The sequence below is a fragment of the Balaenoptera musculus genome, chromosome 20, assembly GCF_009873245.2.
Source record: "Balaenoptera musculus isolate JJ_BM4_2016_0621 chromosome 20, mBalMus1.pri.v3, whole genome shotgun sequence".
Taxonomy (NCBI): domain Eukaryota; kingdom Metazoa; phylum Chordata; class Mammalia; order Artiodactyla; family Balaenopteridae; genus Balaenoptera; species Balaenoptera musculus.
In genome coordinates, this window is record NC_045804.1 from 37,772,821 (window position 1) to 37,789,354 (window position 16,534).

The following is a 16,534-nucleotide window of genomic DNA, read 5'->3' on the forward strand; positions in this document are numbered from 1 at the left end:
GGGCATCAGTTCTCTGGAACTGAAATATTTGTAGAGTACTTTTTATGGCCCAAGTGATGTGTTGGCTGCTAGAGTGGCAGGACAAGGTCTGTGTCTCAAGCAGCTTACAACGTGCACAGTACAATATGTGTTGTAGCAATGCTGTGAAGGATACTGAGAGAGGAAGGATTAACTGCATGGGAACCCCCATTTCTAGACCCATACTGTATAGAGAATTTGGGCCCTTGGTTCGAGACAGTTCACTACCTGTTTATTTAAAGGCTTTTTAATATGAAAGGATCAGACTATTTTATATGAAACAGAAGGTTACTTGGATTGTGGTTTTAATTTTATTTTTAACAAGTTCCCTTACTTCAGAGTTTAAACTTTAATAGTATTTTAAATTTTAAGAGTAATATGTGCTTATAAAATATTCAAACAGTTCAAAAGTGTATCAAATAAAAAAGTATCCCCACTCTCCCAGGGTAACTCCTATATTAGACAGTTTAAGCAATTACTTGTAAATAAACTTGGATTTTAAGTACCTCGTGCTCTGAGCATTTACCCTTTCTGTTTAAAGGGGAAAAATAAATTTCCCTTTTCAGGTAAGTACTCTGGAACAATGGAGGTTGTCTAGGAACTGTGAAATGGAAGGTAGCTAGTGGGTTTCGGGAAGTACATTGATCAGTTAGATTGCTGTGACCTGTAGGGCTTTTTAAGGATTTATTGACACACTTCATCAAGGTATTTGAGAGAGTATTCAGGGAAACCTAAGATATTCTGCACTTCTTTTCCCTTCCTTACACATTCATACCTGGTCAGAAATTACAGCTTGAGTGGGACGTCCCTCCACAGAACTCAAATGCACACTATCTATCATGTTACTTAGTGCGACAGTAATGTAAAACGGGAAGGATTTTTCCTTTTGGTTTCTTTCTGTGAGGGGGCTCACCCAACATATTTTATCCTATGTCTCTTCATCTCTCCCTTATTTCAACTTCCACTTACTCCCCAATTCCCTACATCATTCTCCTAAGAAAAAAAATAAGTTTTGTCCACCGAGTCTTCTTTCTTACTTGATTTAATATGTCTTGGGCTGAATGTTTCTCACAAAAATACTTTGCATTCAGAATTAGCCCATCAAATTGTTTCCTCCATAGCCCCCTGCACAGACTGCATGCCTTCCGCCATGGGGCTCCCTGAGGTCGCAAAACCCAAGTCTGCTTTTGGCTTAGTTGTCATGATTTTAGAGTATAAGTCCCCACGATCTGCTTTGGAAAAGTTATCCTGGTGGTGATTTTGTACCATTAAAAAAAAAATCCTACTTTTGGTTCACACAACCAACCAACACAGTGGGACAGAACTTCTTCTACTGTTCCAGTCGAAACATGGTCCTCCTAAGAGCACATCCGTTTCTCTAAATCGGGGGATATATATGTGCCCACACTTGTGTATGCGTATACCTACATGGATATATAAAAATTCTAGTTGCACCCACCCTGGAAATGATAGCGACTCATCCACACAGTGGGTGTTAAGGAATTTGTAACCTGCAGTGCTCTTTCTTACTGGTAACGCCATTCTGCTTGGGGAATATAGAACAAGCCCAAACAGTAATACTGACAGAATTCGGAATTATGATACAGTGCTGCCTTCACATAATTCTTTGTTGAAGAAGTTAGGGCCTAAATGTTAAGGCTTATTGTTATTCCGAGTTGATAATCTCTGCCTTGCTTTAATAATTTTTCCTCATGCCTGGGTAGCCCGCGAGTTGCACAATAATCACTCACACAGCTTTGTAATCAATGCCCAAAGTAATAGGATTCCTCTGGCCACCGGCAATTAATAAATTTGTGTCTTTTTTAAAACACTAGCAAGTCGGGCCTGAAATACGACTGACTGGCTCTCCTCATTTGCATATTTATTGCAGTGGAAAAATTCTTACCAGATGATTGATGCTGAGCCTGCCTCTTGAATTCCAAGCAGCACATTATTATGAAATGAAAAATGCCGGCCATACAGTTGATTAAAGTTGAAGACAGTGGAATCGGTGTTTTTTAAGATTGTGGGAGAATTAAAGGCATATTTTAATGGATGTTGACAAGAAGTGAACTAACAAAAGCAAAGCAAAGGATTTGCTTGAAAAGATTTAATCAAACGTCTTTCTTGGGGGATTAATTGCCGGGGATGACTACTGCAAGTGGCAGGCTTGTATGGATTTGAATGAAAAGTATTGTTCTCAGGCCAGTATATCGTGTGTCCTTTTGACCTATAGTTTAGCTGCAGTCCTAGAGTTACTTTGGAAGGAGGAAAAAAAAAAAATGCCCTTGCGATCTGTATATTCTACCTCAATGTATATATCTGGGGTAATAGGAATGTGGGAGTTTATATTACTTGCACATAAATAATTGTATGTTTGCATATTTACTTTAAAAATAATTGTGTGGATATTTAAAAACTGATAAGGTGAGCTTTATTTTACTTTATACATTTGCTCTTCCCGTTGCCCTCCATCCCCTTGCCAGAAGTTTTACTTATTGGTTTATAATCTAATTAATGAACTGTGTGCCCATGTCCAAACTTATTCTCTGCCTACAGTTTTGTTTACGTCGAGCAGCCTAGATGAATCAGGGAAAAAAATAAAGCTGTTAAGTGAAAATGGTTTTTAGATCGGTGACATTTTATATATAGAATGCTTGCATATGGGTAGCATGTAAATGAATACTTAATATAGGAATGTATGAATACTAGTTCAGTCCTAGTGCTGTAGAGCAGAACAAGCAGAGCTAGAGATTTTCACCATGTGAAAGACGCTGATTTTGTGATAGTAATATACTTTCTCTTTCTACAGCATTAAAAAATTTGCAGAATACCTTAATATATAAAAGCGTTTGTTATTTTTCACCTTAATTCTGCAAGATAAGCAGGCAAAGGATTATCTACATTTTATAGATGAGACCATTGGGACTTGAAGAGATTAAATTGGTCCACTCAGTGGAAAATGACTAGTTAGTGATAGTGTCAGTTAGGATACAGGGCTCCTGACCCTTAGTAAAGTACTCTTTCTTTTTATTCTCTACTTGGGAAGTTATTCCTAAAGCCAGTGCCCAGATGCTTGGGTTGAATCTTGGTAATAAGGTGAGGCACATGTCCTTCTTAATCTCCTCTTAAGGGAAAAGCCTCTGGAAATGGACCATGTAAAACAAAATAAACATATATGTCCTTGACAGTCGCCATTTGTTTTGTGGCCAGGTGCCCTAACTTCTTCAACAAAGAATTACGTGAAGGCTCCACTGTATCATAATTCCGAATTCTGTCAGTATTACTGTTTGGGCTTGTTCTTTTGAACAAGAAGAAAGTATCTGCAGCTTTTCTTAACTTTTAACTCAGATGCTAATTGGGAGAAAAACTAGAGATGAACTAGAAACTGTTGATTCCATTCCCTTTCTCATTCATAGGGTTGAACAAGTAGAATTCAGCCCTATAGGAATGCTAAAGAGAGTTGCTTGTTTTGGTTTGGTTTTTGGCTGGGAAGAATTCACTATTGGATTTGAGCCTCTAGGAGAGAGTCTTTCCTCACCCTCATCAGCTGTGGCTTCCAGGAGGCCTACAGCGACCAGCAGAGGATTGCTCATCGTCTCTTCAGGTTTTACATAAAATTTTACTAGAAGGAAATGTGGCCCTAATACCACAAAGAAACGAGAATTGGGCTCTGGCTTCTAAATCTCTTCGCAGGAGGTTGTCCATGTGTTGGCCACTGGTGACTTGACTTTGATAAACTTTTTTTTTTTTTTTGGTGGTTAGAAGCACAGAATTGCAGATTTCATCTCTGGTAGGTCTCGTGACACTTTGATGCATGGTGGTGCTATCCCTGAATGGAGCTTAAATACTTTAGGGCTACTTTCTGACTGGGTGAAGGGGTGTATAAAATGAGAACATATGAGAGAGTATTAACAGAAAGGCACACTTTGATTTACTGATATTGGCTCTCTGCTTTCTTGTTGGATTGATATGCTGTCTAATATATCTGCGATGGATTTTTTAAAACTGACTTGAACAAAAAAAAAGGGCTTGTGTAGCTACTTGAAAGTGGCCCTTAAAAGTAGTAGTCTTTTTGTTGGACGTTTTCACAATTCTTAGTTATGTTACATGTGAGAGTCAAATTATGACTTGCTTGTTGGGGGCAAGCAGCTATAAACATTATGAACTGCTTTGCAGCTTCTTCCCTGCGTGGTTCTTGATCTCATATTTTAGATCATGGACACATGGTACCTAGAGGAAGTAAGGGACAGGCACTTGATTTTCCTGTTCTTATAATTTTTTATTGTGGTAAAAAGACACATAACATGAAATTTACCATCCTGTTTTAAGTGTACAGTTCAGTAGTACTAAATATATTCACATTGTTGTGCAGCCAGTCTCCAGAACTTTTTGATTTTGCAGAACTAAAACTCTATACCCATTAAACAACAACTCTCCCTTTCCCTCTCCCCCCAGCCCCTGGCAAGCACCGTTTCTGTTTCTACGAATTGGACTACTCTAGGTACCTCATATAAGTGGGATGATGCAGTACTTGTCCTTCTGTGACTGGCTTATTTCACTTAGCATAATGTCCTCAAGGTTCATCCATGTGGTAACATGTGTCAGAATTCCTCTCCTTTTTAAGGCTGAATAATATTCCATTGTTCTTTTGGACTAGGCTCCAGGTTGAAGGAAGGTAGACGATTTTTTTCTGTAGAGAGATAGACTGGGATGGTAGAATTATTACAACTTTGGTCTTAGGATTTCTTAAGGTGTTTTTAAAAAGTGTGGTAAAATAGATATGACATAAAATTTACCGTTTTTAACCATTTTAAAGTGTACAGTTCAGTAGCCGGTACATTTGCATTGTTATGCAACCAACCATTACCACTGTCCATTTCAAAACCTTTTTCATCATCCCAAATTGAAACTCTGTGTCCATTAAACAATAAGTCCCCACTCCCACCTCTCCCCAGCCCTTGGTAACCACCCTTCTATTTTCTGTTTGACCATTTTTTTAGATACTTCATATAAGTGTAATCACACAATATCTGTCCTTTTGCAACTGGCTTATTTCACATAACCTAATATTTTCAAGGTTTAGTCTTGGGAATTTTGAAGACTACTTTGCAAATGCAAAATTGATTTGTAGTTTCACTTTGGAGAACATGGGCTCTCTTAAGATGTAGCTCTTTCTAGAAAAGGAGGTAAAAACAATGGTTCATATTTGCACAGAATTTGGATGAGAGGAGATTTCTGCATTTTCATGGGCTTCCTTCCAAGTATTAGTGTCTCTTCTATTTTCTTAAGGTTCTGGCTGTAACATAACTTTCAGAACCTTAGCTATATGGAATCTCTGTTTATAATTTTCAGCTCTTTTCATAGATGATCATTTGTGGTAACCTAATATTTGTAGTTATTTGTATTCTCTGCTTTCCTCATTACTTTAATTTTGCATTATCCTAGTTACACACTTAGCACATTTAAAGTAATTCTTGTCTTTAAAATTATTATATCTTTATTCTTTTTATTCTTCTTGCCTACTTCTCATCTTGTTTGTACCTAATCCATTTCCCCAAAACTGTCCGAAGATTAATTCTGTGTTACTTTTTTCTTCTTCATGAGAGTAACTTTTTATTTTTATATTTGGTGGAAAGGTTTTTTTGTTTGTTTGTTTTGTTAAGATTCAGAGTAACAGGTTGAGAACCTGGGTTTAGAACACAAGGCATTTTGGACTTTTTTCAGGTAATATTTAGGTATTGCAGGTCCCCCCAAGTGGTGTGGATATGTACTGATTATAAAAGGATTAGAAAGTGGAATTCAGAAAAGGTGTGATCAAGGGTCTTCTGTTACATTAAACAAGCAAGTTGTATTTATATAGTCTTTTTTTTTGGATACAAGAACAATATTTTATTTTATTATTTTTATTAATTAATTTTTTTTTTTTGGCTGCATCGCGGGTCTTTTTTTTTTTTTTGGCTGTGTTGGGTCTTCGTTGCTGCGTGCGGGCTTCTCATTGCGGTGGCTTCTCTTGTTGCGGAGCACGGGCTCTAGGCGCATAGGCTTCAGTAGTTGTGGCATGCAGGCTCAGTAGTTGTGGCTTGCAGTCTCTAGAGTGCAGGCTCAGTAGTTATGGTGCATGGGCTTAGTTGCTCCACGGCATGTGGGATCTTCCCAGACCAGGGATTGAACCCGTGTCCCCTGCATTGGCAGGCAGATTCTTAACTGCTGCGCCACCAGGGAAGTCCCTGCGACGGGTCTTAGTTGTGGCATGCGGGATCTTGGTTGCGGCATGCGGGATCTTTCATTGTGGCTCACGGACTTCTCTAGTTACAGCGCTCAGGCTTCTTTCTAGTTGTGGCGCATGGGCTCCAGGGTGTGCGGGCTTGGTAGTTGCGGCGTGGAGGCTTACTTGCCCCGAGGCATGTGGGATCTTAGTTCCCTGACCAGGGATTGAACCCAAGTCCACTGCATTGGAAGGCGGATTCTTAATCACTGGACCACCAGGGAAGTCCCTATATAGTCTTATATGGAGATTATTGGAGGAATGCAAAGTAGCTGTTGGGTCATTGAGTTCCTTCTGACCAGTCTGAGGAGGCTTTCTCAGGTAAGCTCCTAGCCAAATGTTGAAATGGAATGCTGCAGCGTGATCTGTTTGGAGAACTTGTCTGAGTCATGTGTTGGTGTCCCATTGATGAAATAGGTTGAGATGTAAAATAGTGAGGAAGCTACTCATGCTGGGCAAGGTAGAAGCAGAAGAGATAGAATCAAATTCATCAAAATCACTTAAACTGAAGTTCGTGTGGGCTGAAGTTAGTCTGGAATATAAAATAAAAATGAATGTAGGGATTGCTAAATGAGAGTAAGGATGCTTGTGAGAAGATTACAGTTACTAAAGGAAAGCGGGAAGGAGTGATCGAAGCATAGCCAGAGACAGATGGACAACTGTTAGTGACAGGAAGTATGGAAACCACAGGATTTAGCAACTGGCTGAATATATCGAATAAGGGCACCAAAATGTCAGTGATCTCCTGTGAAAACACATTAAACAGAGGTGAGAGAATCAGACAAAGGAGAAGTATTAGGTTGGAAGAAGAAGTCTTGTTTCGGACGTGGTGTGTTTGAGGGAGTGATGGAGCATCCATGTGAAGATTTTCTTGGCAGTTGCTGGAAATGTGAAAGTTTGATTATAAAGAGAGATGTCTGAGTGCTGTCAAAACTTAACTAGTAGTTATCAATGTCTATTTAGCCCCTTTAGTAGGATTTTGCTGATAAAGAAGGTAAGAGTTTGGTTCTCAGAGGGCCAGATTTTATTCTGAAAGTTCTTGGTCATAGACTTTAAACTTAATCCTGACCAGTTTTATTACACGTGCCTCCTTTTGGTTGTGAGGAGAATGAGGTGAGAACATATTCTTGGTGTGCAAATTTTTAATACACAGTTCAGTACAGTGGAACCTCCATATCCTTGCGTTCCGCATCCACGGATTCAACCAATTTTGGATCAAAAATACTTGGAAAGAAAAAATGTCAGAAGGTTCCAAAAAGCAAAACTTGAATTTGCAGCACTCTAGCAACTATTTACATAGTATTCACAATGATTTGTATAGCATTTACATTGTACTAGTTGTAAGTAATCTAGAGATGATTTAAAGTATGTGGGAGGATGCGTGTAGGTTACATGCAAATACTAGGCCCTTTCATATAGGGAACTTGAGCATCCATGGGTTTCGTTATCCTGGGGGAGAGCTCCTAGAACCAATCCCCTGTGGATACCGAGGGATGACTGTACTGCAAACAGTAAGTCATTAACTTGGGTTTCTATTCGTGAACTGGAACCTTCCTTAAGGGTATGTGTTGGGAGATTGAATGAATGAGGTGGTAGCTCACACCAGAGGCAAAGGATATCTCCTGGGGGAGGGTGGTGGTGGTGTAGGGACCCCAGGACTAAGCTGTGCTCTTTAGAAGAGAAGGAATTGCTTAAGGAGTTGATCAGTAAAGGGATAATCCAAGAGGTCAATGGGTAACCTGTAGAAAAATATCTGAGAAAGAAGCACCAAAGGAAAAAAATGATTGGTTATGATGACAGGCAAGGAAGGAGTTTGTCAAACTTACTAAATTTAAGAGCTCACAGTTTACTGCAGACGCTCTTCTAAGTACCTTACACATTGTTACCTTGCTTGTTCCTCACAACGACCCTATGAGGTAGGTGCTGTTATTATTTCCTTTCAGGAATTCTGTATTTCAGAGAGTTCTCAGTCCCGGAGTACCCTGTGCCCACCCCCTCAGCCAGTACTGCTCAGGAGTCCAGTGTCATAAGCATCACCTACTTTGGAGAACTGTAGATAATTAACTGTTCCTTCTCTCTGCTTTATTTCCCAGGTCACAAGGCACTTAAAGCATTGTTGAGGTCATTGGTAGATCTTCAGGAAGAGTTGCTTTTCCAGTATCCAGACACTAGATCTCTAGTAGATGGAACAAAGCCCAAAGCAGAAAGGTAAGGAGGGAATGGAACTATGGAATTGCTTATTTTCTTTTCATCTGAATGGTTTCCCATTATTTATGAAAAAGAAAGTCAGGTCCTTTCCAGGCAGATATCGGACTTAATGTTAGTAAAATAGAAAGAGCCTCTTACGTTTAATTGGTGGCCAGGATGACACGTAAATTGGGAATTAGGTTTTGGATTTTTATGCATAGTTGTGCCTAAGCTTCTTTGTAAGCTTCTGCAAAAATCTTGCCTTCTTTTTAGGTCTAGTGAGATTATAGGTGAAAGCACATTTTTAACATGAATGCTTAATTAATGTTTATGAAGCACTTTGTTGCCCATACATGGAATTGCCGGTCACAACTGTCGACTTTTCAGTGAAGGAAGAAGCAGTTATTGCGAAGGGTGGAAAAATTTCAGGAAATAGCAGAAAGAACCATTTTTTCCCTTCCTGAAATTATCACAGTTGATGAAGGTTCTCCTCCACCTCCCCCCTTTGTTTGAGCCTGCCGCATAGGGCACCTGCCTGCTGTTTTCCGTTGGGCTTCCCCTCTGCTCCATACCTTTCTACTGAATTAGTTGGAATGGCAAAGGAGAGGAGCTCGCATTCAGTAAGCACTTCCTGCGCGCTGGGATCGGTGGTCCAGGCAGTGTAGCTGGCTCCGTAGCTGTAGGCTCTCGTGTTCCCTCGCACGGTTGAGGGTATTACAGTCTAGCTCGGATTCTGTGGCCTACCCCTTTGAGTTTTCTTCACATTCTGCTTCTCTTCATTTGGTTCGACCAATATTACTCAGCTTTCCTGAGCAGTTGGTTACAGGGAGACATATTTCCCTTATTGATTTGGGGATTGAGGTCATAAAAGTATGATTATATGTTTAATTTTTAAAGACCCTCCTGTAGTGGTATAGGCCTGGTTCATGTGCATTTCTAATAGTGTTTTTAACAACCTCATTTATTTTTATAGTTGGCTTGCTTTTTAAAAAATATTTTGAAACCATCTATTTTTATATTTATTTGGAAAGTTACATGAGTTTTTGTTTGACCTCACGAACGTTTTCTTCCAGCAACTACAAAAAAGCTGTCCTCACATCTCCCGTGCTATTTAAGATGCAGACAGCATAGGGAAGGCACAAATACTCTTGACTGAATGTGGGCCTAGGGTTTTTTTTGTTTTGTTTTTTAAAATTAATTAATTAATTAATTATACTTTTGGCTGCATTGGGCCTTCGTTGCGTGTGGGCTTTCTCTAGTTGCAGTTGCATGGGCTTCTCATTGCGGTGGCTTCTTCTTGTTGCAGAGCATGGGCTCTAGGTGAGCGGGTTTCAGTAGTTGTGACACAAGGACTCAGTAGTTGTGGCTCGCGGGCTCCAGAGTGCAGGCTCAGTAGTTGTGGCGCACTGGCTTAGTTGCTCTGTGGGATGTGGGATCTTCCCGGACCAGGGCTCGAACCCATGTCCCCTGCATTGGCAGGTGGATTCTTAACCACTACGCCACCAGGGAAGTCCCACGCCGAAGTTTTTATTTAGATAACGTTTATTTACATTGGACTCAGTGTTCTTACTGGTTTTCCAGTGAGGAGGAGATTTCCAGTGAAGATGAAGAGCTCGTAGCAGAGAAGAAGCAGCAGCAGCAGAGGAGGGCCCCAGCAAAGAGGAAGCTGGAGACTGAGGACTACCCCAGCTTCATAGCGAAGCGCTTCGCCGACTTCACCGTCTACAGGAACCGCACGCTCCAGAAGTGGCATGATAAGACCAAGCTGGCTTCTGGAAAACTGGGGAAGGCAAGTGTGTGCACTCGTGTGTGTAAGGCAGATCATGGCAACCTGAAGCAGCTGTGAGAGATTGGAAGTACAGCTCCCTTATGTGGATGATGCCTCAGTGTCATAGTAATCAGTCATTTCTGTAGAAAAATTTACTGAACCCTAACGCTAACCCTAACCCTAATCCATTGGGGTTTATGCCATTCAGGCATGGGATTTCAACTTTATTAGAAAAAGTATTTTATTCTAGAAGTTGTGGTCTTGTAAGTGTTGGAAATACAAAGTACTTTAAAGAAATGGACTTTAAAACAATTATTATTAAAGGAGCCGAAGTTAATCTCTGGGTATAGGAAACTAATATGACCTGCTTAGGGACTAATTTTTTTTTTTTTTTCTGAGAACAATTAGAGCCATTCAGAAACTCAGTCTTTAACAGAAAGTCCCTCCTGGAAGGAGGATTGTCTGTTTCTCTGCTGACACGGAAAGATAGGGAAACCAACGTAGCTGCCTTCAGCAGAGACTTTCCACGTTATCTGACACTGGTTAATGTTGTTGCAGGGTTTTGGTGCCTTTGAACGTTCAATCTTGACTCAGATTGATCATATTCTGATGGACAAAGAAAGATTACTTCGAAGGACACAGACCAAGCGCTCTATCTACCGAGTTCTTGGCAAACCTGAGCCGGCAGCCCAGCCTGTCCCAGAGAGTTTGCCAGGACAGCCGGTAAGAACTGCGATGCATGGTGATTATGGGAGCAGTTTCTAGGAGGCTAATTAACTGAAAAATCTTATCATCTCCTTGTAGGTATTCCTCTGGGTATAAGAAGTCAGTGAAAGAAAGGGAAAAAAGCACTACTTTCCTAGATTGTTGAGAAACTGAGAATATGTGGGAGGGGAAAGTTTTTAAAAAATGAAGCTGTTATTGTGTGTAGCCTTCTCTTAATTTTGAGTTTGATCTGAGTCTGGTCATGGAAGCATTTGTAATCCAATTTATTTTTTTTTAATAAATTTATTTATTTTATTTGTTTATTTTTGGCTGCATTGGGTCTTTGTTGCTGTGCACGGGCTTTCTCTAGTTGCGACGATCGGGGGCTACTCTTCGTTGCAGTGCATGGGCTTCTCATTGCGGTGGCTTCTCTTGTTGCAGAGCACAGGCTCTAGGAATGTGGGCTTCAGTAGTTGTGGCTCACGGGCTCTAGAGTGCAGGCTCACTAGTTGTGGCTCACGGGCTTAGTTGCTCCACGGCATGTGGGATCTTCCCAGACCAGGGCTCGAACTTGTGTCCCCTGCGTTGGCAGGCGGATTCTTAACCACTGTGCCACCAGGGGAGCCCTGTAATCCAATTTTTATTTATTTATTTATTTATTTATTTTTAGCTGTGTTGGGTCTTCGTTTCTGTGCGAGGGCTTTCTCTAGTTGTGGCGAGCGGGGGCCACTCTTCATCGCGGTGCGCGGGCCTCTCACTGTCGCGGCCTCTCTTGTTGCGGAGCACAGGCTCCAGACGCGCAGGCTCAGTAATTGTGGCTCACAGGCCTAGTTGCTCCACGGCATGTGGGATCTTCCCAGACCAGGGCTCGAACCTGTGTCCCCTGCATTGGCAGGCAGATTCTCAACCACTGCGCCACCAGGGAAGCCCCAATCCAATTTTTAAAATTCTGTTTTAAAGCTTTTTCTTTAGAAATGCCAGTATCGAAGCGAGCATGTACTTTAGGCTTTCCTTTGGATGTTTAGACGCTCCAGAAGAGGATCCAGGATTGGAATAGGCAGATTCTTCTGTCTAAAGGAAACTTTTATTTATAGTAGAAATATATACTTAATATATTTTTTAAGTTCAGAAGAATTTAAAATGAAAAGTAAAATTCCCCCTAGTCTAAAAAGTCCACTCCTCAGGTTTAACCAATGTTCATAGTTGTAACACACTTCCAGGTATTTTCTATTTATATATAAAAATATGTATATATATATACACACACACACACACACGCATATAACAGGTACGCACTTACAAAAATATGGTTGTCTTTTTTAACTAAATGGGTTGGATATATATATGTGTGTGTGTATAAATATATAAAATGTTATAAACTATATGTAAAATCTTACAACTTTCTAAATTATTCTAGATACTTTTCCATGTCATTACATGTAGATCTACCTCATTTTTCCTAATGGCTAGAGTATTCCATTGTATGGATGTGTACTATAATTTATTTGAACAGTGGATATTTATGTTGTCTCTAGTTTTAGAAACAGTGCTATAGGAAACATTCCTGAGCATTTTTATTTTGGTATTTGTGTGAACATATGGATAGACTTCTAGAAGTGGAAATGTTAAGTCAAAGAGAATATACATTTTAAAACCTGATAGATGTTGTAAAATTGCCTCAAAAAGGCTGCATTAATTTCCAGTCCCACCAGCTGTGTTTTCCTACTGAAGATTGCCAGTTTTAGAGGTGAAAAATGATGTCTTCTCATTTTAATTTGCATGTATTTAATTAGAATTAGATTAAACATATTTTTGTATAACTATTGACTGCTTGTGTTTTTTTTCTGTCAAGTGCCTATTAATGTTTTGCCCATTTTTCAGTTACATTGTTTTTGTTCTTCAATTTTTTAAAATTAATTTATTTTTGGTTGCATTGGGTCTTCGTTGCTGTGCGCGGGCTTCTCATTGCGGTGGCTTCTCTTGTTGTGGAGCACAGGCTCTAGGCACGTGGGCTTCAGTAGTTGTGACATGAGGGCTCAGTAGTTGTGGTGCACAGGCTTAGTTGCTCTGTGGCATGTGGGATCTTCCTAGACCAGGGCTTGAACCCATGTCCCCTGCATTGGCAGGTGGATTCTTAACCACTGCACCACTAGGGAAGTCCTTGTTCTTTAATTTGAAGAGCTCTTTATATCTTAAGGAAAATAGTGCTTTGACTGTTATACACATTATTTATAGTAGCTGCATTACTTTGGTAACCTCATTGGGATTCACTCTTTCCTTCTCATTGATATAGGAGATCCTTCCTCAAGCCCCTGCCAGTGCCCACCTGAAGGACCTGGATGAAGAAATCTTTGATGATGATGACTTTTATCACCAGGTATGATTTTTACACTCTTTTCTTTTGTTATAAATCAGGCTTTAGCATTTTAAAACAGCTGATAGAATTCTCTGACTAAAAGGTAGCTTACTTTGGAAGGATAGAGTCAGATAGGGAGTTAGAACTCTTGTGTTCAGAATCGACTTACTGTGTAGTTCTGGATTTATTGCTTTACTTTTATATTTTTCCTTTTGTAATGAAAATAGCTACAGCTACGTTGTTAGTTGTTGCAGAGTGTGAATTATTTGTAAAACAGTTTCAACTTCTTTGCATCAGGTGGTTTATTCTCTCTCAGCAGCTTTTGATGATGTTAATGGAGGATTTTTTTTGTTTGGTTTCTTGTCCTATTACTATTAGATAAGGATATGGAGCTGAAGGGCCGGGATCCCAGAATTCTTGAATTACACTTCTGGTTCTATTAACCTACTAAGTCTATTCTCTTAAAACTTTTGTGTATGTGTGCATGTTCACATCAGTTAAGTATTTATATTTATTGAGATTGTCTGCTACTGTTGATTATAATAAGTGTAGTGCTTTGAAGACAGAAGGAATTGCTAGAGGTTGAAATCTAGTCCCGTTCTCAATATCTCTTCACAAACATTTCCCCTGTTCTTTCCCTGACGCTGTGATCTGCTGTTGTGCTGCTCTTTTTTTTTTTTTTTTTTTTTAATTTTATTTATTTATTTATTTATTTTTGGCTGTGTTGAGTCTTCGCTGCTGCGTGCTGGCTTTCTCTAGTTGCGGGGAGAGGGGGCTGCTCTTCGTTGCGGTGCGCGGGCTTCTCATTGCGGTGGCTTCTCTTGTTGCGGAGCACGGGCTCTAGGCACGTGGGCTTCAGTAGTTGTGGCATGTGGGCTCAGTCGCTGTGGCTCGTAGGCTCTAGAGCGCAGGCTCAGTAGTTGTGGTGCACGGGCTTAGTTGCTCCGTGGCATGTGGGATCTTCCTGGCCCAGGGCTCGAACCCGTGTCCCTTGCATTGGCAGGCGGATTCTCACCCACTGCGCCACCAGGGAAGCCCTGTGCCGCTCTTTTTGATGACGGTGGGACCGTCAAGGTAGACTAAACATCCAGGCTGTTCTAAAGAACTAAAATAATTTCCTGTAATCCTGGGTATCTTGATAAGTCATGCTTCTTAATGAAATGTGCTTTAGGATGCACCCTCTCTAGCTCTGGAGAGTTGAGGATGCTGTTCAGCAGTGATAAACCAGTTTTGATTGAGCCATTATTTTATCAAGATGAATTTTTATTTTCCTCTGCTGAATTTTTAGTGTTAACTTTTGCTGAAGAATTTGCAGATGCTTGTTGGAGGTTTAGCTATGACGACAGTACTATGTAGTATATGGAATACGAAAGAAGGAACTTAGGAAAATTACACTGTGAAGCAAGTAGGACAAGTGATTCTATATTGGGGATGCCTCTGATTTTGCCCTAAAAAAAAAAAGAGAGACTTTTAATTAATCTTGCTGTTCACTCTGTCATGTTCAATAAAATTATTGCTGTAAGTCTCAAAAGTAATGATGAGAGGGTATAGGAAAGAGGATTGATGTGGCCCCAGGTGTTCCTAGTCAGAGGTCCTGATTCCTTTTTCCTTTTCTTCTCTTATTATATCCATTTATCAGAAGAGTAGGGGATTCTGTTTTGTTCTAGAGTGTCCAAGGAAGTACCTGCTATGGGATATTAATGCTGTATAATTGTGTGAGATCATGGGAGACAGTCAAAAATATTCCAGTCTTCATTAATTGAAGTGTACATTGTTCAATGGAAAGTGCATCATAAATTAAATAGGCTTAATAAAATAAACTGAAATTACTGGGGGAGACGTTGCTTCCACTGGCAATCCTTAGTCTGAAAGATATATACATATATATATATATATATTCATATATATATATATATATATATAGTTTTTTTTTGGCCTGGAGGTCTGCTGAAAAAGAAATAGCATTACTTGATTGGCCCTTCATCCCAATTAATAATTTTAACTTTGATAAATTCTGATTTCAGTTATGACTAGTCACATCTTAGCTTTTCCCCTTGCTGGTTAATTGGGGTGCTGGGGTTAATCTAAATTAAAACTTAAACTAATAGAGGTCAGCAAGGCAGCTGAAACACCTGAGTGAAACAAATGGGGCTGCCAGGTGCAACTTTATCTTGGCTGTTTCCCAAGAGGGAAGTGGCAGCAAATTGGAGTTGTTTCAGCCTTCTGTAAAGGTGAATGATGGGTGACACTTGTTAATGTACAGCATCTCCGGAAGCATTCCAGATTGCTTTGCTGCCGTACCAACTGCTGCCATCCATGCACAGTCAGTAGGAACTGGACCAGTTGCCAACATCTGGCAGCACAGCAAGGAATGGGTGCAAGTCTCGAAACCCTGCAGATTCTAAATATGGTGCTTAGAAGTGTGCAGGCTTTAATCACTTACCACTCTTTGGCAGCAGGCTACAACAGCTTATCCTAGCCTCGTACATCACATCCCGACATCTGCTGAGCCGCAAGGCAGCTGCACATTCATTTTCTTTTCTTGCCTTTTCTCTTTGCCTCCTGTTCCTCTTCTTCCCACTACCATCCCCCCTGCCCCCACCCTGCCTTCCTCCCTTCAGTTTTTCTCCCCCTCCCCAATATGCTTCTTGGGAGAGATGATCTGTAAAGATTACTGCTTCATTGTGTGCAAGTAATTGTGGTGATGCCAGGCCCTTGACAGACACAACGTAGCACCTGTTCTGCTGACCTGGTTAATTTCTTCTGTTGAGTGGGATTTGCCAGAGATTGGAGCTGAAGCCAGTTCAATGATAAGGCTAAAGAAAATGGCTGTATGTTTTCTGTCACCTCCCAATTAAATTGGCTTCATAAAGTGCTTTCCTTTATTTGTCAGGGTAGTAAGCCTGAGCTAAGTGTTGCATTCAGAAGTGGTACAATGTATTACAATGGGCCTGTGAGTTTTCATTTGTGTTTTTTTATGTGGTCATAGGGAAGAGCTGGGTGGTGAATATAATACATCTGCCTTTTTTTAAAAAGATAAACCATACTTGAAGCCAGACTCTCTGGGTCCATGTTTTGTAAGGAAGAGATTATAGCCACATTGAATTTTAATGTTTCATTGTAAGGGTTTAAAGGCTTACTTGGTTAATTCAGGTGTCACAAGGCTTTGTAAATGCCCTCACCGTTGAGAATGGTGTTCAGGGTCAGAACACCCAACACATACACACTCTCT

The 16,534-nt window shown here is 40.3% G+C and overlaps 1 protein-coding gene across 2 annotated transcripts in view; it reads left to right on the forward strand.

The window, feature by feature from the left end:
• The window catches only part of AATF (apoptosis antagonizing transcription factor), a 102,954-nt gene that overhangs the window by 28,049 nt on the left and 58,371 nt on the right, over positions 1–16,534 (forward strand). For both annotated transcript variants that reach the window (XM_036837939.1, XM_036837940.1), the window contains exons 5-8: positions 8,380–8,494; positions 10,055–10,262; positions 10,800–10,964; positions 13,240–13,323. In XM_036837939.1, the coding sequence (XP_036693834.1) occupies positions 8,380–8,494; positions 10,055–10,262; positions 10,800–10,964; positions 13,240–13,323 (572 nt within the window). The remainder of the gene's footprint in view (positions 1–8,379; positions 8,495–10,054; positions 10,263–10,799; positions 10,965–13,239; positions 13,324–16,534) is intronic.